At 51.9% G+C, this 20,707-nt stretch overlaps 2 protein-coding genes across 3 annotated transcripts in view; both read right to left on the reverse strand.

The window, feature by feature from the left end:
- Nucleotides 1-9: 9 nt before the first annotated feature.
- On the reverse strand, nucleotides 10-16,368 carry LOC133953984 (son of sevenless homolog 1-like). 2 transcript variants are annotated; one of them, XM_062388207.1, is made up of 23 exons: nucleotides 15,569-16,368; nucleotides 14,627-14,752; nucleotides 13,998-14,129; nucleotides 13,754-13,918; nucleotides 13,439-13,648; nucleotides 13,216-13,359; nucleotides 11,999-12,109; nucleotides 11,673-11,771; nucleotides 11,239-11,366; nucleotides 8,648-9,309; nucleotides 8,130-8,211; nucleotides 7,911-8,027; nucleotides 7,381-7,484; nucleotides 6,971-7,193; nucleotides 5,149-5,268; nucleotides 4,899-5,061; nucleotides 4,466-4,583; nucleotides 4,213-4,385; nucleotides 4,008-4,124; nucleotides 3,145-3,418; nucleotides 2,960-3,004; nucleotides 2,310-2,431; nucleotides 10-1,076 (listed from the first exon to the last, which is right to left on the reverse strand). In XM_062388207.1, exons 1-23 carry the CDS (start codon nucleotides 15,653-15,655, stop codon nucleotides 606-608), a joined length of 3,993 nt encoding a protein of 1,330 aa, XP_062244191.1. In that variant the 5' UTR covers nucleotides 15,656-16,368; the 3' UTR covers nucleotides 10-605. The 2 variants fall into 2 exon arrangements, with proteins under 2 accessions (XP_062244191.1, XP_062244192.1); XM_062388208.1 differs by lacking the exon at nucleotides 2,960-3,004.
- A 243-nt stretch (nucleotides 16,369-16,611) lies between these two features.
- tmem178a (transmembrane protein 178a) overlaps nucleotides 16,612-20,707 on the reverse strand; it is a 4,997-nt gene continuing 901 nt past the window's right edge. Inside the window, exons 2-4 of the mRNA XM_062388386.1 lie at nucleotides 20,283-20,396; nucleotides 18,935-19,072; nucleotides 16,612-17,873 (exon numbers count right to left, since the gene is read on the reverse strand). Coding sequence (XP_062244370.1) covers nucleotides 17,632-17,873; nucleotides 18,935-19,072; nucleotides 20,283-20,396 — 494 coding nt within the window. The 3' untranslated portion in view covers nucleotides 16,612-17,631. The remainder of the gene's footprint in view (nucleotides 17,874-18,934; nucleotides 19,073-20,282; nucleotides 20,397-20,707) is intronic.

Genomic DNA, 20,707 nt, shown 5'->3' on the forward strand with positions numbered 1-20,707 from the left:
AGTCATGTGTCGTCATAGAAACACGTTTATTCCCTTGTTTTTAAGAAGCATCATCACGTTACATCATCAGATCCACTTCAGTACCTTTGTGGTCCTGATCCAGTACCTGACGGATCCTGAACCACCAACGCCTAAAACTATGTCCATGTGGGTCTGTGTAGGACCACATTACCCACAATCCTCTCTTCACGAGTCTGCTCAACAAAGGTCCCAACAGGTCCCATCAGGTTCAACAGATCCCAACAGGTCCCATCAGATCCCAACAGGTCCCATCAGATCCCAACAGGTCCCATTAGCTCCCAACAGGTCCCATCAGGTCTCAGCTCACAGACAACAGAAATGAACTTCTGACCACAGACGCATGTTCAACTAATGTTCTCCAAACGTTCTCTGACGTTCTGCTGGAGGCCACAATCAGGTCGTTTTTCAGAATAAGAGCACATGATCAGTCTTGTATTTTGTCTCAGTTTGGACTGGATCAGAGTCCTGATTGGTCGATCAGGTGTGTTGAAATCCATTTTCTACTCTGATCCAATCAGCTGTAGTGTTAATTAACAGAGCTCCGCCCCCACCCAGGTTGTCCAACACCTTCCGCCCTCGTCCCATCACAGTGCAGGGGGGGTGTCCAGCAAGGGGGCGTGGCTCAGAGACTCCCTCTTGTAAGTCTTGGGGGGGAGTTTGGGGACACTGTGTCGGGGGGGTATTGGGGGTCCATCCAGGGGTACGAGGGGTGGGGAGGGGAGGGGCATCTTCCTGGAGGCAGGAGTCGGGCTGGGGGTGACAGGGGTTGGCGGAGGGAGGGGGGGCGAGGAGGTGGTGGGGATGGAACTGATGGAGGGTGAGGAGGAGGAGGTGGTGGAGGGGAAGAAGGCCTGAGGCAGCAGGTCACAGCGAGGGCGACCCTGAGGGGGGGGGAGCAGGTGAAGAGGAGAACTCAGGGGCTCCCGAGGAGGCAGCGAGGGGGGGCTGTCAGGGGGGGATGACGATGACAAGGATGATGAGTAACGAGGGGGGAGGAGCTTACATGTGGGCTGACGAGGGGGGACGGCGGGGGGGCTGTCCAGCTTCGACATCATCTGGAGGATGGAGGGGAAGTGGGGGGGAGGGGGACAGTTGGTCAGTGTGGAGGAAACTGATCAATAAATCTGATCAGAGATCAATTTATCAATAAGTCACATGACCCTTTTATTTACAGATGATGATCAGCTGATTTTATTGTCATCTGACGTCTCTAACTTGTTACATGGACGTCCCGTCTCACACACGTCTCTAACATGTCCCGTCTCTAACACGTCTCATCTTTAACATGTCTCCAACACGTCCTGTCTCTAACACGTCTCCAACACGTCCTGTCTCTAACACGTCTGAGTCTCTAACACGTCTCCAACACGTCTGAGTCTCTAACACGTCCTGTCTCTAACACGTCTCCAACACGTCTGAGTCTCTGACACGTCTCCAACACGTCTGAGTCTCTAACACGTCCTGTCTCTAACACGTCTCCAACACGTCTGAGTCTCTAACACGTCTCCAACACGTCTGAGTCTCTAACACGTCTCCAACACGTCTGAGTCTCTAACACGTCCTGTCTCTAACACGTCTCCAACACGTCCTGTCTCCAACACGTCTGAGTCTCTAACACGTCTCCAACACGTCTGAGTCTCTAACACGTCTCCAACACGTCTGAGTCTCTAACACGTCCTGTCTCTAACACGTCTCCAACACGTCTGAGTCTCTAACACGTCTGAGTCTCTAACACGTCTCCAACACGTCTGAGTCTCTAACACGTCTCCAACACGTCTGAGTCTCTAACACGTCCTGTCTCTAATACGTCTCCAACACGTCTGAGTCTCTGACACGTCCCGTCTCACACACTTCTAACACGTCTCTAACACGTCTCTAACATGTCCCGTCTCACACACTTCTCTAACAAGTCCTGTCTCACACACGTCTCTAACACGTCCCGTCTCACACACTTCTAACACGTCTCTAACACGTCTCTAACACGTCCCGTCTCACACACTTCTAACACGTCTCTAACACGTCTCTAACATGTCCTGTCTCACACACGTCTCTAACACGTCCCGTCTCTAGAGTGGACGAGTCACATGGTTCACATGTCTCCTAGGCAGAAGGATCAGAGGTTCATCACTATAACAGAATTGCGTAGCTTCTGTGTGAAAGTCTCAGAACTTGGTCACGTGTAAAGTCAGACTGGGAGAAACAGCAGAGTTTGTAAACCTAGTCAACGTGTGGAGGGCTGGAGTTAAGAGACACAGGTGTGGACAGGGTCTGGACACACGGTCAGGTACCTTGGAGGGGGAGGACTCAGCCGGGGCCGACTCTGGTCGTCTTCGAGGTGGAACAGGAGGAGGGACAGGAGCGTCTTCTGAGCCCCGACTGAAACTCACCATGGAGGAGACAGAGGACGACCCTGAGACCAGAGGACACACAGAGACAAACACTGTCATGATCAACCACAGGTCAGTGAACATGTACCGTCCACCTGTTCCTAATATTCTGACCCTCAGGTGAATGTTAGGAAAGCTGGACCCGCATTCAGCTGATTGGTTCACAGAACACATGGGGATCGAACAGCGGATGGAGACAAACCTGTGCTACGGTAACAACGTGGACGGATGAGTGAGATGCTCTGATCAGATCATCCCTGATCCATAATCTGATCTAATGTCCACAGAGGGGGGGTCAACAGAGAGGGGGGGTCAACAGAGAGGGGGGGTCAACAGACGGGGAGAGTCAACAGACGGGGAGAGTCAACAGACGGGTGAGTCGTCAGGTGAGTCAGCAGACGGGTGAGTCGTCAGGTGAGTCAACAGACGGGTGAGTCGTCAGGTGAGTCAACAGACGGGTGAGTCAACAGACGGGTGAGTCAACAGACGGGTGAGTGACAGGTGGATACGACTGATGGACATGTACGGAGAGTCAGGAGGGTCATACTAACGTGGACCGTGAGGAAGAGAGAACACAGCAAAGATACTGTCGCAGTCTGTGAAGAGAAAAACACTGTGAGGAGGGGAGAACACACACACACCCCATGCACACACACGCACACACACACACACACACACACTCCATGCAAACACACTAACACACGTCAACTCTGATTGGTCAGTGGGCGGGTCTTACTGGAGTGGAAGGGGCTGCTGGGACCCTGCGGCGAATCGAAGACACTTCCTACGTCAGTGGAGCTGGAGGCGGCGGAGGCAGGGGGCGGGGTCAGGGGGGTGCGGGGGGAGTTGGGGGCAGACACCGCGACCCCCTCGGCCTCGGAGTCGGGGATGCGGCTGTAGCTGATCTTCCTGGGCTCGTTCTGCAGCGGGGTCGGGTGGCGCATGGTGCCGGGTCTGGCTGACGTGGGCCGGATCCCAGGAGACTTCAGAGGACACGTGTACTTCTTCACCTGGAGACACAGAGATGTCCACACCATTCACTGATGTCTTCAGGTTCATGCACACAGGTTGATCTATATTTAGCTTCAACACAAACACCTGAGCCACGAGACTTCAGACTCAACTAATCACCCGAGTTCATCAGGTTCCATCAATGTGACCTGATGCTGTATTAGGGCTGAGCAATTAATGGAAGAGGTCAAAACGGACCTTTAGAACCCCTCAGCTGCTGCATGTCCTCCCTCTTCACCCCAAACCCCCCCCGCTGCATGTCCTCCCTTTGTTTGATTCGCTGTGAAGTTTACGAGACACATATTTAAACACATGGAACGTGCAGAGCCAGGACATCAGGCTTAAGGAACCAGAAGGATCCAGATTCAGGATCCTAAAGCACTTCAGCAGGTTATTATATTATTCTACATGTGAGTGATTAGATAAGAGCAGGGTCTCTTGTCGACCGAGTGATGCGGAGTAATCGAGCCAAAAGTTTGAAATAATCCTGATGTTTATCTGAAGTAAAGTCACTCAGCCCTTTGTTGTATTAATCATTTCAGATTACACATATCCATTGACACGTGATGTTACTATGGAAGTACTTACAAACCGGGGTAAGGATCGGGCGTTTCGAGGTTCGATCTCCAGAGATTTGTTGAACAGATGATCAGCAAAGTCCTTCTCCGACATGTCCTCCATTGGGTTCAGGTTCTCGAAAAACTTCTGCTCCAAAACACAGAAAGAACCGAACTTAGAACCTAACCTCAGAGATGAGCGTGACAGAACCTGGCGCTGAGGTCATCAGACGGACCCTGGTGTCGTTCTCCACCCTCAGACAGTACGGCTGGTTCTGGTACTGTTGGATCTCTCCGGTGATTTCAGCCACTTTCCGTCTCTTACTGAAGTTGATCAGATCTTTGCCGTGACGTCGCAGGAAGTCGGGGTTTCCCTCCTCCGTCTTCAGGATGTTGGTCAAGTAGATTCCTGTCGGACACACAGTCATTATCTCACCTTCCACCATCTTGTTTGACTTGATTGAGCCGTGACAGTGTGTTGGATCGTACCAAAGAAGGGGACACAGGGGGGGTTGATGGAGCGCAGTTTGGCTAAATATTTCTTGTAGTGATCTTCACTCAGCTCGTGAGCTTCCTCAAGGATTTTCCTCTGTCGACTCTGAATTTGCTAAAAAACAAAAGAAAACAAACTTTTCTGTTGAAACTAATGTCCACTTTACATTCCTACCTGACTTTGAGTTTGGAAATGGACACTTGTCCCTGGCGGTAGACAGGTGAGTCAGTCTCAGACCCAGGGAGACCCTCACACCTCCAACCTTCACTTGATCACTTATCACAGAGAACTCTCAAACAGACGATCTTCAAGTAATAAAGTGACAAACATCCCCAAAATTGCAGATCGAACCTCATGGACATAAACACATCATCTGAACACAAGACCCTGAAGGGACCAGAACCCCCTTCCCCTCCTGATCTATGTTACCTCGAAGGTGTGGTCCAGTCTGTAGACCGGGGAGGAGTTCATGGCGCTGACGACCTCCAGAACCCCGTTAAAGTTGTTGAGTTCCTGAAAAACTTGCAGGATCTCGATGACTCGAGAAACAACAGCCACTCGCTCCTCTAGGTTCTCTGTTTCCACGATGCACCTGCAGAGAGAGCACACATCAGCCCACTGCTGCAGGACAGGAGCGGTACTACAGGCGTGGGACACAACAAGTGGGTGGAGGTCATACTTTTCAAACCAAAGGGTGAGGTTGGTCGTGTGTCGGATCATCCTCAGCAGGTTTGGAGAGTGAATCTCTTTATCCTCTTTGGTCCAGACGCTGCCGACCAGCTCCGACGGCTGCACCGCCCTGCAGGAGGGGACACAGGTGTGAGACGGGTGTGAGACGGGTGTGAGACAGGTGTGAGACGGGTCAGGCGGGTGTGAGACAGGTGTGAGACAGGTCAGGCGGGTGTGAGACAGGTCAGGTGGGTGTGAGACAGGTCAGGTGGGTGTGAGACAGGTCAGGCGGGTGTGAGACAGATGTGAGACAGGTCTGGCGGGTGTGAGACAGGTCAGGTGGGTGCGAGACAGGTCAGGTGGGTGTGAGACAGGTCAGGCGGGTGTGAGACAGGTCAGGTGGGTGTGAGACAGGTGTGAGACAGGTCAGGCGGGTGTGAGACAGGTCAGGTGGGTGACAGACAGATGTGAGACAGGTCAGGTGGGTGCGAGACAGGTCAGGCGGGTGTGAGACAGGTCAGGCGGGTGCGAGACAGGTCAGGCGGGTGCGAGACAGGTCAGGCGGGTGCGAGACAGGTCAGGCGGGTGCGAGACAGGTCAGGCGGGTGTGAGACAGGTCAGGTGGGTGTGAGACAGGTCAGGTGGGTGTGAGACAGGTGTGAGACAGGTCAGGCGGGTGTGAGACAGGTCAGGCGGGTGTGAGACAGGTCAGGCGGGTGTGAGACAGGTCAGGTGGGTGTGAGACAGATGTGAGACAGGTCAGGCGGGTGTGAGACAGGTCAGGTGGGTGTGAGACAGGTCAGGTGGGTGTGAGACAGATGTGAGACAGGTCAGGTGGGTGTGAGACAGGTCAGGCGGGTGTGAGACAGGTCAGGCGGGTGTGAGACAGGTCAGGTTGGTGCGAGACAGGTCAGGTGGGTGTGAGACAGGTCAGGTGGGTGCGAGACAGGTCAGGCGGGTGTGAGACAGGTCAGGTGGGTGCGAGACAGGTCAGGCGGGTGCGAGACAGGTCAGGCGGGTGCGAGACAGGTCAGGCGGGTGCGAGACAGGTCAGGCGGGTGTGAGACAGGTCAGGCGGGTGTGAGACAGGTCAGGCGGGTGCGAGACAGATGTGAGACAGGTCAGGCGGGTGTGAGACAGGTCAGGTGGGTGTGAGACAGGTCAGGCGGGTGTGAGACAGGTCACGTGGGTGTGAGACAGGTCACGTGGGTGTGAGACAGATGTGAGACAGGTCAGGTGGGTGTGAGACAGGTCAGGCGGGTGTGAGACAGATGTGAGACAGGTCAGGTGGGTGTGAGACAGGTCAGGTGGGTGTAAGACAGGTCAGGCGAGTGTGAGACAGGTCAGGCGGGTGTGAGACAGATGTGAGACAGGTCAGGCGGGTGTGAGACAGGTCAGGTGGGTGTGAGACAGGTCAGGTGGGTGTGAGACAGATGTGAGACAGGTCAGGCGGGTGTGAGACAGGTCAGGCGGGTGTGAGACAGGTGTGAGACAGGTCAGGCGGGTGTGAGACAGGTCAGGTGGGTGTGAGACAGGTCAGGTGAGTGTGAGACAGGTCAGGTGGGTGTGAGACAGGTCAGGTGGGTGTGAGACAGGTCAGGTGGGTGTGAGACAGGTGTGAGACAGGTCAGGCGGGTGTGAGACAGGTCAGGCGGGTGTGAGACAGGTCAGGTGGGTGTGAGACAGGTCAGGTGGGTGTGAGACAGGTGTGAGACAGGTCAGGTGGGTGTGAGACAGGTCAGGTGGGTGTGAGACAGGTCAGGCGGGTGTAAGACAGGTCAGGTGGGTGTGAGACAGGTCAGGCGGGTGTGAGACAGGTCAGGTGGTGTTACCTGTAGAACTCGGACTCCAGCAGGGTGAGCTGGCGGGCGATCTCGATTGGATGCAGCGTCATCAGGTCGAACGTCTCGCTGTTTCCTGGTTTGCAGAGGTGCCACTCGATTGGAGGAGGCGAGCTCTGGAAGGTGATGCTGTGACTGGGAACGCTCACCTGAACCTGCTTCTTCCTCTGGATGATCTTAGTGATCGACTCCACCCACTTCCTCATCGCCTTGCCTGGAACACATGAAGGTCGTGATTATGAGGTCACAGTGACATCATAATCACCTGTTGACTTTACATGTGAAGAATTTAAAACTGTGATATGAACTTTACATTTCAATCCTTCACATGTTGTCATGGACTTTAATGTTTTAAAGGGTGATCATAGTATCTGGGACCTTCAGGTGTCATGTGCACAGACCTCTGACTGAGGCGATGAAGTCCTCCAGTTGTCTCAACAAGTAAGAATCTCTCTCAAAGTCATAGAAGTGATGCTCCACCCAGTGACGACACACATTCAGTACTCTGCAGGAGGAGGAAGAGGAGGAAGAGGATCAGGCCTGAGGAGAACGTGCTGTCTCACCACGAGGACACGTGAACGTTACTGCTCACGTCTTGCTCGGGTGCTACGTGTGATACTGGAGGATTCCAGCAGAGGGCACTCACTTCAGACTAACGAGCACTCGGCTCTTTAATCTTTGACAGATCTTTGTAGAGGACTCGCTACTGCACAAATCTTTATGTGGGTATTGCAATTTTCATATGTGTTGTTAATCATCAAATCAAAGTGCGGAGAATCACAGAGTTTAGTGAAAGCAGCTTAACGGACTCGATCAGAGGTCAGTGATCAAGGGTCAGACTGGGATCAGGGTTTAGACCAGGAACAGGTCTGAAGGATCAGATCCTGGGTCTTGGTGACAGGTCGCTGCTCATCGGACTGCAGTTCTCTACCTGAGCTGGACCGGTTGAACGAACTCTTTGCGGAAGCGTTTGACTTCAGCGCTGAGCGGCTGCTCGCCTCCCTCCATGTGATCCGTCTCGTTGGGTCGCGGCTCCGGGATCTCAAACCTACATCAGAGGCAAAAACCACAGAGTAAGAAACTGACAGGTCCTGGCTTTGTAGTTGCAGTGATCATGTAATGTGTGAACCGGTCAGACAGGTGCGCTCACCTCTCCATGAGCAGGTCCAGCAGCTCCTGAGGTTTACAGAACGACCGGTAGGTGGTCAGAAATGTTCGGACAAAGTTTGGATCTGAGGGAGAAACCGAGACAGGAAGCCGACCAACGATCATTACTGTGCATGACCCACACAGAGCAGCTCTAACCAACCAACACCAATCTGACACAGGCACTCGGCAAAAACACAGAGGGATGGTTCACCCAAAAATGAGAATGGGCAGTGGTCACCATTGAAATTGATTTGTATTGGATTTGGCTGCAACACTGTTTACCCCTCAAACTCCAGGTGAGTAGATGAGGGAATATATTAATTTGGGTGAACTATCCCTTTAATTCAAATCACTTTTACCTGCCGACATGTTCAGACTGATTGGACCTATGATCTGATATATTACCCAGAATCCCAAGATCCCCCCCGCAGATTGACTTTCAGAATAATAGATATCACATACGAGTCATCTGACACTAGGAAGCAACAACCAATCAGCGGCAGTGATGTCACGCCTCACCTGCGTACATGTGGAAGGTGAGCCTCTCGATCAGTTTCAGGACCGTCCCTGCTTTGACGATGGGGATTCCCGACTTGGACTGCACGTTCTCTTCAAACACAACGTTCTCCTCCGAGTCTGGCTCGGCGAATCGGTACACCTCCGCCCCCGGCAGCCTCATCTGCTCCTCCTTCTCCTCCTGCAGCATGGCGGAGTCCAGCATGCGCTCCAGCGTGCTGCGGTACTGCAGCGAGATCAGCGCCGCCATCCAGCCGTTCTTCTCCTCTGCAGACTTGGCTGCAAACACAACACTGTTCCCGTCTTTCAGGATTATCTCAAAGGCGTGCCGGTACTCGCCCTCCTTGTCGTCCTTGTCATTGATCTGGACTTTGCGCATGAAGAACTTCTCTTTGAGCCGATACTCTGCGGTGGAGCCAGCCCCGGGAAGCCGTGGAGGGCCGTGGTTAGACTTGCAGCAGATCATCAGGCCGTCGAAGAGGAAGATGTGGCGCTCGTGTTTGGCGCCAACACGGGTCAGAGTGCCTTCCATGATGAACTCATTGCAGCACTGACCAATGTCCTTCCCCTCCCAGCCATCAATGTTCTTCTGGATCTCGTTCATCTTCTTGATGGCCAGGTGCTTCCCCTTCATCTGATGGCTGTAGAAACGACACGCTGACTCGCTGCACGCCACAGAAGAAGAAGAAGAAGAAGAAGACAGTTACTTAGTGCTTCCTGTCTGGGGATCTGATGTGTTAGTGCTAAGACCTAATCCTGGACTCTTCTGGTTCTGATTTATTTTGATTTAAAGGAACAGTTCATCGGTTCCACCACAGCCTTCTTCATCAGAATTGTGACTAACACCCCTAATGGTCAAACCTGCGAACTGCACCTGGAGATTAAGGCTTTAAATAGAGGGAATGATTATTTGTGTTTGTTAGTTTGATTCATGACGTCACTCTGCTGATGAAGCCCATGTGTCGTGGTTCAAAGAACTCAGAAACTTTACTTCTATATTAGCTGGAGAACAGATCCCTGCAGTAGAGCAAACTGGATGAACTATTCCTCTTTGTCGTCATTGGGTTGTTTTCTACATGTTCATCACGTGACAGCTGGGTGAGTTCTGATTGGACGACGGGTGCAGGGTCGGTACAAACCAGCGAGGCTGCTATGATGGATGCACACTCCAACAAGAATGAGGTCACAGCAGGAAGAAACAGGTGGACTGTTAAATACAGTGACATCATCATTATCATCACTGTGACATCACCGTCACAGCCTCAGGAAGTCACACAGAAGCTTTTCAAAATAAAATCTCTTCATGTTCCAAAATTCAAATTAAAAAGCATCTCAGTGAAAAACATTAAAGATTAATATTAAACAAATAATCACATCTTCACTTGAACATGTGCACAGACGTGGTCAAACATGACAGCGATGTATTTCCAACTCATCATTGATCGTATCTAACGTTCAGTAACAACAAATCAGAGTTTAGTTAATAACAAACATCAAACATGTCTGTACCTTTAAGAGTCATGTGCTGCAGCTCAGGTAAATCTCCGCAGTGACACGAGACGTTCACGTGTTAACCGCTTTAAAGTGAACATGAGTCCGTCGGTTAGCAGGCTAGCATGCTACCACGTCTAAACAGGATGACATCTCGACTGTCCAAATGTCCCTGAACGCAGCCAATCTGACAGAGATGGTGCCGTGTCAGGAAGTAAACAGACGAGGACGGACGGACCAGATGAGGACAGGTGGACCAGAGGACGGGTGGAGCTGGTGAGGACTGGTGGAGCAGAGGACGGGTGGAGCTGGTGAGGACGGGTGGAGCAGAGGACGGGTGGAGCAGTCTGAAGAGTGACGGACCGCTCGTTTTCTCTGAGCCAGTTCAGACCAGTCGCTGTTTCAGCTGCTCGATAATCAGTTTACTGATAAACCCCTGAGGTATGTGAGCGAGTTTCACAACCAGAGAGAGAGAGAGAGAGAGCGAGAGAGGGGGAGAGAGAGAGAGAGAGAGACTGCCCCACCTACTACACCCAACCGCTGCCCCACCAACCCATAGCACAGCAGCTCTCTCCAAGCTACTGCCCAAACAACCGTACCCCACTACAGCTCCCACCAGACCTCATCCATCTGCATTCATTCGTCTCCACTCAGCTCAACACAACTGAAGCAAAGAAAGTGAAGTCTAATATCCACCTGCAATCATCCACCCATCAGTTTTTTTCCTCTCTTCCTCCTGTCGTCTCTTCTCTTCCTCCTTTTCCTCCTGTCGTCTTCTTCTTATCCTCCTCTTCCTGTATTCTTCTCTCTTCTTCTTTACGTCGTCCTCACAATGTTAAAGTATGAACTTTACTGACAAGCAGCAGCAGTCGGCTCAGTTCTTTTCTAACAGAACAATGAGCAGCCAAGCAGCTCCGCCCAGATGGTGACACTACTTCCTGTTCACTCACACACACACACACAATCCAACCTGTGACCCTAACGAACCCCCCTTCCTCTCCTTCCCATCTATTTTAGTACAGAGAGGATGGGAGGAGTCCAACACGCTGGACTGTGTGTACAGTGTTTGTCTTTGTGTATTCTTTGTGTGTGTGTGTCGCTACCTGAGCCTCCGCTTGGCGAGGCTCCTGGAGCAGATCCTCTCGATGCTGCTCTGCAGGTTCAGCAGAGCAGTGATGGCCTGTTTCACACACTCCTTATCCTCCTCATCCTCACTCTTCTCCTCCAGTTGCTATGGGAACATATCAACTGAACTTTAATGACCCGTGAAAAACATCATGTACACAACATGTTGTATGTTCTTATTGAAGAGAATCATGTAGATATAAGAGAAACCAGAACAGAACTACAGACAGGACCTACATCAGGGCCAAGCAAAGACCAGAACCAACAGAGCTGATCTCAAGGACCAGGAGCACAGAATCAGTTCAGGTGTAGTTGGGGTGTACTTAAGTAGGTAAGGGTGTGTGTACAGGTGTGTGTACAGGTGTGTGTACAGGTGTGTGTACAGGTGTGTGTACAAGTGTTGTGGTCTCACCTTGAGGATGTCAAACAGGTGCAGACAGTGGTAAACAGGTGTGAGCAGCAGTCTGGGCAGAACATACTGAACAGCTTCCTTAAAACCTTCACAGATGGACTGGAGGGAGGGGGACAGGGAGGGGGACAGGGCGGGGGAGGGAGGGAGGGAGAGAGAGAGAGAGAGAGAGAATCTTCGTCATCATCTTCATCACCGTGTATAATCTGTCACGTTTGACTAATAAAGTTTTTAGATGTCACCTAAAACTACAATTCCCCTTTAGCTGCTGTGGAGAAGCCTCTTTGAAAGAATCATCAACCTGCTCTGATGTCAGGGGCGGGGCTTACCTGCAGGTGGAAGGCAGCTCCAGGTTTGGACACCTGACTGAGGAAGTGTTCATGGAAACCAGAACGGAGGATGTCCTGAGCGTACGTCTCATAGGGGTCAAAGGCCAACTCCTGTCAATCAAATCCCACATCAGACAGAAGCAAACACATCACGTAGAGGTGTACCAGGTGCAGGTGTACCAGGTACAGGTGTACCAGGTTCAGGTGTACCAGGTGCAGGTGTATCAGGTGCAGGTGTACCAGGTGCAGGTGTACCAGGTTCAGGTGTACCTGCTACAGGTGTATCAGGTGCAGGTGTACCAGGTACAGGTGTACCAGGTACAGGTGTACCAGGTGCAGGTGTATCATCTACAGGTGTACCAGGTGCAGGTGTACCAGGTACAGGTGTATCAGGTGCAGGTGTATCAGGTTCAGGTGTACCGGGTACAGGTGTATCAGGTACAGGTGTACCGGGTACAGGCGTACCGGGTACAGGCGTACCGGGTACAGGCGTACCGGGTACAGGTGTACCAGCTACAGGTGTACCGGGTACAGGTGTACCAGGTACAGGTGTATCAGGTGCAGGCGTACCGGGTACAGGTGTATCAGGTGCAGGCGTACCGGGTACAGGTGTACCGGGTACAGGCGTACCGGGTACAGGTGTACCAGGTACAGGCGTACCGGGTACAGGTGTACCGGGTACAGGTGTACCGGGTACAGGTGTATCGGGTGCAGGTGTACCGGGTACAGGTGTACCGGGTACAGGTGTATCAGGTGCAGGTGTACCGAGTACAGGTGTACCAGGTACAGGTGTATCAGGTGCAGGTGTACCAGGTACAGGTGTACCGGGTACAGGTGTATCAGGTACAGGTGTACCAGGTACAGGTGTACCGGGTACAGGTGTATCAGGTGCAGGTGTACCGAGTACAGGTGTACCGGGTACAGGTGTATCAGGTGCAGGTGTACCGAGTACAGGTGTACCGGGTACAGGTGTATCAGGTGCAGGTGTACCGGGTACAGGTGTACCAGGTACAGGTGTATCAGGTGCAGGTGTACCGAGTACAGGTGTACCAGGTACAGGTGTATCAGGTGCAGGTGTACCAGGTACAGGTGTACCGGGTACAGGTGTATCAGGTACAGGTGTACCAGGTACAGGTGTACCGGGTACAGGTGTATCGGGTGCAGGTGTACCGGGTACAGGTGTACCAGGTACAGGTGTATCAGGTGCAGGTACAGACCTCAGCCAGGTCCTCGAAGCAGCTTCCCACCAGAGGATGAGGACTTCCATCATCCGTCATCTCCACTGTGTCTTCAATCAAGCCCAACAGCTTCACCGTCACCTCATGGATATCCACGATCCGACTGAAGATACTGTCCACGTCCTGACAGAGACAGATCAGACTGATCAGTGAGTGTGATCAGTGGACAGAGGACCATTGAGTGTGATCAGCTGATACGTACGTGTGGAGAGAACAACATGGGGCTGGAGGTGAAGGGTTCTCTGAACACCTTGATCAGAAGGTTCAGGTGTCTCAGGTACTGACGGCCGTCGGACATGAAGCTCCTCACCAGCTCATAGTAGCTCTGCTCCTCATTGGCTGACGGCTCCTCGTCCATCAGAGGGAAACCACTGATGTCCTCCTCGTCCTGGTGGAACATGTCCATCAAAACCTGCAACACAGGTGGGACAGACAGGCAAGACGGGTGAGACAGAGGGACAGGGACAGGTGTGACAGGAATCTGGGTATTAGATTGTGTGTATAGGTGAGTGTGTACCTTGTCTGCACACATGGCCACAGTGATGTCCTGCTGTGAGATCTCGTAGTGTCGAATGTTCCTCACGTAGTTTCCTGCCAGTTTCAGGATGTCAGCTGAGATGTACTCCAACACCGCCACCATGTATACTGACACCTGGTGGTCAATCTTATAGCCCAGCACCTCCTGTCAGCAAGGCATCATGGGAAACACGGTCAGTGCAGTGTGAATGCTTTTGTGTGCGTGAGTGTGTGTGTGTGTGTACCTTGAGCAGTGGGTGGATCTTGTCGACAGGAAGAGCCAGTGGATTCCTCCTCTTCCTCTTCTCGATGGCGGCCTGAGCGTCAGCGATCGCCCACTTATCGATGGGGTGAGGAAAACTCTTCTGAACACGCTCCTGGGGGGGGGGGGTCACATTGGTATGTGTGAATGCTTGTGTGTGTCTGTATGTGTAAGTTCGATTGTGTGTCTGTATGTGTAAGTGTGATTGTGTGTGCCTGTATGTGTAAGTGTGATTGTGTGTGTCTGTATGTGTAAGTGTGATTGTGTGTCTGTATGTGTAAGTGTGATTGTGTGTGCCTGTATGTGTAAGTGTGATTGTGTGCCTGTATGTGTAAGTGTGATTGTGTGTGCCTGTATGTGTAAGTGTGATTGTGTGTGTCTGTATGTGTAAGTGTGATTGTGTGTGCCTGTATGTGTAAGTGTGATTGTGTGTCTGTATGTATAAGTGTGTGTGTGTCTGTATGTGTAAGTGTGATTGTGTGTGTCTGTATTTATAAGTGTGATTGTGTGTGTCTGTATGTATAAGTGTGATTGTGTGTGTCTGTATGTATAAGTGTGATTGTGTGTGTCTGTGTGTGTGATTGTGTGTGTCTGTGTGTGTGATTGTGTCACCTCTACATCTTGAACACTTCGTGGTTGAGCCTGACACAACATACTGAGCAGCAGCAGAATCAGCTCCTCGATGTACTGCAGCGCCTCCTGCTGGGACCCCAAGGTAGGGTGCACCTGTTTCAGTACCTGCAACACAAACACACACACACACACACACACACACACATTTACAGTGGGCAGGAAAAAATTAAAGACACACACAATCTCCTACAGAAAGTACACATACTACAGACACACACAGTCTCCTCTAGACACTACAGACACACACAGTCTCCTACAGACACAGTCTCCTATGGACACTACAGACTGACAGTCTCCTACAGACACACGTGTGTGTTTTTTGTGTCTGAGGTGTGTATGTTGTGTGCCTATGTGTGTCAGTGTGATGTACATCAGGTGTGTCTGTGGTGTGAGTCAGTGTATTGTACGCCAGGTGTGTGTGTTGAGTGCCTGTGGCGTGTGCTGTGTCTGTGGTGTATTTCAGGTGTGTGTTTCAGTTTGTTGTACGTCAAGTGTGTGGTGTATGTGTTGTACGTCAGGTGTGTGTGTGTTGTGTGTCCTAGGTGTATGTAAGGTGTGTGTTGTGTGTCCTAGGTGTATGTAAGGTGTGTGTTGTGTGGTGTGTCTGTGGTTTGTGTTTTGTGTACTGTGTCTGTAGTGTATGTCAGGTGTGTGGTGTGTCTGTGGTGTGTCTGTGGTGTGTCAGGTGTGTGTTGTGTGGTGTGTCTGTGGTGTGTCAGGTGTGTGTTGTGTGTTGTGTCTATGGTGTGTGTTTGGTGTATGTCAGGTGTGTGTTGTGTCTGTGGTGTATGTCAGGTGTGTGTTGTGTTGTGTGTCTGTGGTTTGTGTGTTGTGTGCTGTGTCTGTGGTTTGTGTGCTCTGTCTGTGGTGTGTGTCAGGTGTGTTTCTGTGGTGTGTGTCAGTGGTGTGTGTTGTGTGTACCTTCTCCAGTGAAGGCACCAGCAGGCCTCTCCATTTCGGAGAGTTCTCCTCGTTGAAGAAGTCGTACTGCAGCTGAGCCGCCTGCATGTCTGCTGCGGGGGGTGCGGGGTCTGAGCGCCGCAACCGGACCGACACGCACGGCTCACCGGTTTACATGAACGCAGTGCGGGTCCGTCCGGGTCCACCAGGAAGAGCTGAGACGGGCCGATCCTCCAGGGCAGCTGCCGTCACTGCGACCATCGTCCGCCGCTGTACGCAGAGCTGTCTGCGGCCAGATGTTCCGCAGCTGGCGGGTAGCTCCGCGGCTAGCAGCTAGCAGGGGGGTGCAGCTAGCAGGGGGAGCAGCTACCGGATCACAGCATGGTGCTCGTTCACATCCACGGAACCAGGCGTGACGCTGCTGAGCTACTCGTTAGCCTGTTAGCATGTAGCCCTGCTGCTAATGCTAGCAGCGGTTAGCGACAGCACGGATCCATCCGGAGTTTGTCTGAGAGCGGACACAAGGCGAGGATTACCCGGGTTATCGGTGTGAATCAGCGGCTGCTCCGCGCTGCCCGCCCCGCTGGTCACAGTCCACCGGGCAGAACGAGTGCTCGGGGCAGAGACCTGGATCCGGCTCCTCCTCAACGGGTCCGCTGGGGCTCCGTCCCCCGGCCTGTGTCAGGCAGCAGCTTCGGTCCCGGCCTCCGATAGGCGGACAGTCACCGAACTACAGCCGGTCACGGTGAGTTGCGGTCGGTTGTTGTGACTCCGGTACCGTTGTCTGTGGAGCGGCTGCGCGTGCGCAGTGCTCGGGTCCTGACGTACACAGGCAGTGCTCGTGAGTGGGCGTGGTTTCATGACAGCGCGTGGCACAGTTTCGTCTGCTGCCCCCGGCGGCGATGGGCGGTACTGCGGACTGTGACGTCTGTGAAGCATCTGATTGGTTAACGGAGCAGCCAATCGTGTTCAACAGTACTTACCCTAACGTGATGCATGATGGTCCTTACACAGCTCCTCCAGAGGAAGCTGTTCTTTTAGTGATGAAGAGGAGCTTCCAACAGAATCAATCAAGTCTCTGTCACAGTTTAAACAGTTTATTCTTGTTTGTTTACAGCTGATCAATAAAAAATAAACCTGTGTCACGTGTCTGAACTCAAATAGAACGAGTGTGACTCTGGTTCTGCTTCAGCTGCTGTCAGGACCTCAAACACTTCAATCAGCAGCAAACACCAAGCCATGTTTACAGCGTGTACACAGCACGTACAGTTACACCACACCGACTGTAACACACGTCATGTGACCACCTGGAGAGAAACGTGTAGCGAGCTGCTGGTTTCACACCCGACGATAAGACGTGACCCGAGGTTATTCAAGTTCAAACTCAACTGTGACACTCCTGAGCTCCTGATGGACCGAGGATCAATATATCAACCAGTCAACATCAATATGTCAAACACTCATGCAGCGTTAATATGTAACATGTTCATATGTTCAATGCTTAATCATCAGTTATAAACTGTTTATGTTTAATCATAAAGTGCAGCACATACATCTTTATATATCATTTAACCTGTGAACATGTACATGTATGTTCATACATATGTGTGTAATGCTTACTGAGACATTAACTTCATGTATAAACATGAATGAACATGTACTGCATGTTCATACGTGCACTACATCTTTATACATGTACTGTTTGTTCATACATGCACTGCATGTTCATACGTGTGCTGAGCTGAGAAAAGTGGTTCTGCTGTCAACTCAGATTATGCCACAGGGGGGCAGTCACGATCGAAAAGTCCAAATAATAAATATAATTGAAAAAATCTTTGCAGTTTAAATGTTTTGACTCAACTACAGTCTTAGTATACAGTGCGTGAGTGCGTTAATTAACAGACGGTACATCAATGTCCACATCATAAACACCATAGTGGTGTGTTACAGTCAGCAGGGGGCGCTGTGGTGCAGAGACTCTTGTCTGCTGCTCCAGGTTGAACCCACAGCTCCACCTGGAGGACGACACCGGTCCTGCACAGTCCGTTAAACGCTCCTGCTGCAGCTCCTCTGTGAGCAGCGTCTCAGACGGAGGATGCACGAGCGGTTTTGGATCGCAGAGCTCCAGCCTGACTCAGGAAGGGGAAGGTGGTGCCGAGGCAGCCGGCAGCCACGGTCAGACCCAGACTGGCCCAGGCGCAGCAGATCGACCAACCGTAGCCGTGATCCACGTCGTCAGGCAGGCCGTAGATGAACGGGGGGTTCCTGGAGAGGTCATAGGTCACACTGGCTGCATACGTGCACAGAGAGATGGTGCAGAAGATTCCTGAGAACAGAAGCCAGATGATCACATGTCTGAGAGCTGCGTCACCCGTCAGTCACTCAATCAACATATATGATGCCAGACACATGACGACAGGTTTCCTGGGCTCTGATTGGCTGCTGCTCTGGTCTGAGAGGAAGCTTCATGTGGTTGTTCACCCATTAACCCATTCATACAGAGCACTTCTCTAGAAGGCAGCTTGGGGCTGTAGGTCTTGACTGCGACCAGCAGAGGGCGACACAGGTCTGATATAAAAGACGGTCTCTCATTAGCTCACTCACACACAAACACACACATGTTTGTTCTTCTTCTTAGTGAGGACACTCTTTGGCATAATGTATTCCCTAGGCCTGTCACCTGACACAACCCTCCAAAATAAAAGCCTAACTCTTACCAAACCTAAAGGTCCTCACATGGTAGGTTGTAGACTCAGACTGGTCCTCACAAAGAAGCTGGACAAGAGCACACACTCACACTCACTCTCACACAAACACACACTCTTAAGGCCGGCGCACGGTTCTGCAACTGCGGCTGTGGCTTTCCACGCAGTTGTGTTGATGGTCTCATTTGAATTTATGGTTTTTTAAGCGTGGCGCGTGTTGCAGAGCAATTCACCGCCAGAACACTAGGTGGAGTAACGTTTTTTGTGTAGCAGTCGTTGTCGTCTGTTTATTCAAATCGCTCTGCGGCTCCTCAGTCTTTTTCTGGAGGACAGATTTGTCCCTGATCTTCGTCCACAGCTTCGTACACTCGTCGACCTGCAAACCGACGTTAGCCGGGATCTCCTTCCAGGCAGACGGGTTATACAAGTGGTCACAAGTGGGCTTTTTTATTTGGTCCATATCCGTTCTTCTAAATCTTCCGTGGTTTCTGCCGGTATTATGTGGCATGAACTGGAAATGTGACTCTGGAAAGGATGTAGTTAGCCGACCAATCACAGCCTTGCGGGCTGCGTGAGGACACGCAAGAGCCCCTTGCGTGTCCCTTGCGTGTCCCTGAAAACGCAGAAGCATGCTCCGGCCTTCACACACTCACACACACACACACAGTGGCAGGTGTGTTACCTGCCATGAGGAACAACAGTCCGGACACGTGCTGGGTCAGACTTTCCTCCCAGAAGAATCCGACCGACGCCACGATGCAGCCACACAACAGGACGGCTGCTGCCATCCCCAGGAACCCTGCGGTGATCCGACGCAGGTCTGGAACACACACACACACACACACACACACACACACACAGTAATGAGATAACAGAGTGTTGCCGTGGTAACTGCCTCCGGATCACCCCGCCCCCACTGTCCCTCTGTACTATTACATAAAACTGTCATGGCACATTTCCATGGCAACAGACGACAAGAAGCACTGGACCCAGAGAAATCAAATCAGACAAACACACACTGTCCCCGAGTCCCATCCATTGTCTATTAAATGATCAGATGTGAATTAAAAATGTTTTGTAAATGTAAAGTGTTGAAAAGGTCAAACACAAAGTGTCAGAGAGCTCTGAGTGGAGCAGCCTGGAAGCTGTTCATAGTTCATAGTCCCTGTGCCTGATGGCAGCAGCTCAATTAGTTGATGGAGCAGGGGTGAGGGTCTCTGACAGTTCAGGGCTCTGATCCAGCTCTGGAACAGCTCCCCCCCCCCCCCCCCTCCTCTGCATGGCTGGTTTACTGACACCAGCAGTATGTCAGCACACTGTCCACCACGCCCCTGTAGAAGGTCCTGAGGAGGCTGGTAGGGAGTGATGCTTGTTTCACGACCCCAGACGAGGTGATCAGAGATCTCTCCACTGTGGAGCTGCTGATGCTGAGAGACGTGTGCCCAGGCTGTGACCTCCTGAAGGAGAAGACCACCTCCCTCATCTCCACAGCATCAAGCACCAGGTGGTTTTTCTCTGCAGCAGATGTCCCACCTCCTTCCTGGGCTTTACTTCCTTGTTTCCACGTATGAGTCCCACTTTTGTGGTATCATCCACGAACTGGCCCCCAGGCTGCTCTTGTGTTCGGCTGCAGAGTCGTGTGTGAGCAGTGGGCTGAGCAGTGGGGGGTGCAGCCTTTTGAAGGAACCCAGTTCACAGCCTGATCGATGGAGATGTTGTTTCCTGCACTGACTGTGATGTCTCAGTCCAGGACCCAGAGACACGTACAGGTATCCTTATTGTCCAGGTGGGAGAGACCTGTGTGAACCCTTCACCACTGGGGGGGGGGGGGGCCTGGTCTGCCACACTGCTGTTTGTTCTCAGCTGGAGGTGCAGACCAGAGTGTAGAGCGCTGTGTGCCCTGTAGGGGGCGTCGAGGGCCTTCAGCTCTTCTGTGGTCTTAGAGCGTCTTCCTCTGTCCTGTGTCCCTGTGTCAGTGTGTGTGTCCCTGTGAGTGTGTATGTGTGTTTGTGTGTGTTTGTGTGTCTCACGCAGCAGATGCCATTCGTCCTGCTGTATGGTCCTGGTCAGGTTCAGAGGGATGTTCCTCAATCTGATTGGCTGAGAGAAGTGATATTTGACAGCGGTGCATCGATCAGCAATACCTGCAGAGACACAAAGACACAGGTGAGACATGGGAGAGACACACAGGAGGACACACAGGAGAGACAGACACGGAGGAGACACAGGTGACACACAGGAGGGACACAGAGGAGACACGGGTTAGACACGGGTGAGACACAGGAGAGACACAGGAGAGACACACAGGAGGGACACGGAGGAGACACACAGGAGGGACACACAGGAGGGACACACAGGAGGGACACAGAGGAGACACGGGTGAGACACAGGAGAGAGACAGTGTAGACATCTTTGGAGGATGTTGCAATATTGTAAATGTAAATATAATCATATT

This window comes from Platichthys flesus, chromosome 5, assembly GCF_949316205.1.
Source record: "Platichthys flesus chromosome 5, fPlaFle2.1, whole genome shotgun sequence".
Classification (NCBI taxonomy): domain Eukaryota; kingdom Metazoa; phylum Chordata; class Actinopteri; order Pleuronectiformes; family Pleuronectidae; genus Platichthys; species Platichthys flesus.

What these genes read in the sequence shown, in the direction of transcription:
- LOC133953984 (XM_062388207.1), bottom strand. Translation starts at nt 15,655, where the DNA reads ATGCAGGCGGCTCAGCTGCAGTACGACTTCTTCAACGAGGAGAACTCT. An exon ending in GAAGTGTTCAAGATGTAGAG is followed by an intron (nt 14,130 to 14,626) that starts GTGACACAATCA and finishes CCCCCCCCCCAG; the next exon opens with GAGCGTGTTCAGAAGAGTTT. An exon ending in CTGAGTCCTCCCCCTCCAAG is followed by an intron (nt 1,077 to 2,309) that starts GTACCTGACCGT and finishes TCCATCCTCCAG; the next exon opens with ATGATGTCGAAGCTGGACAG.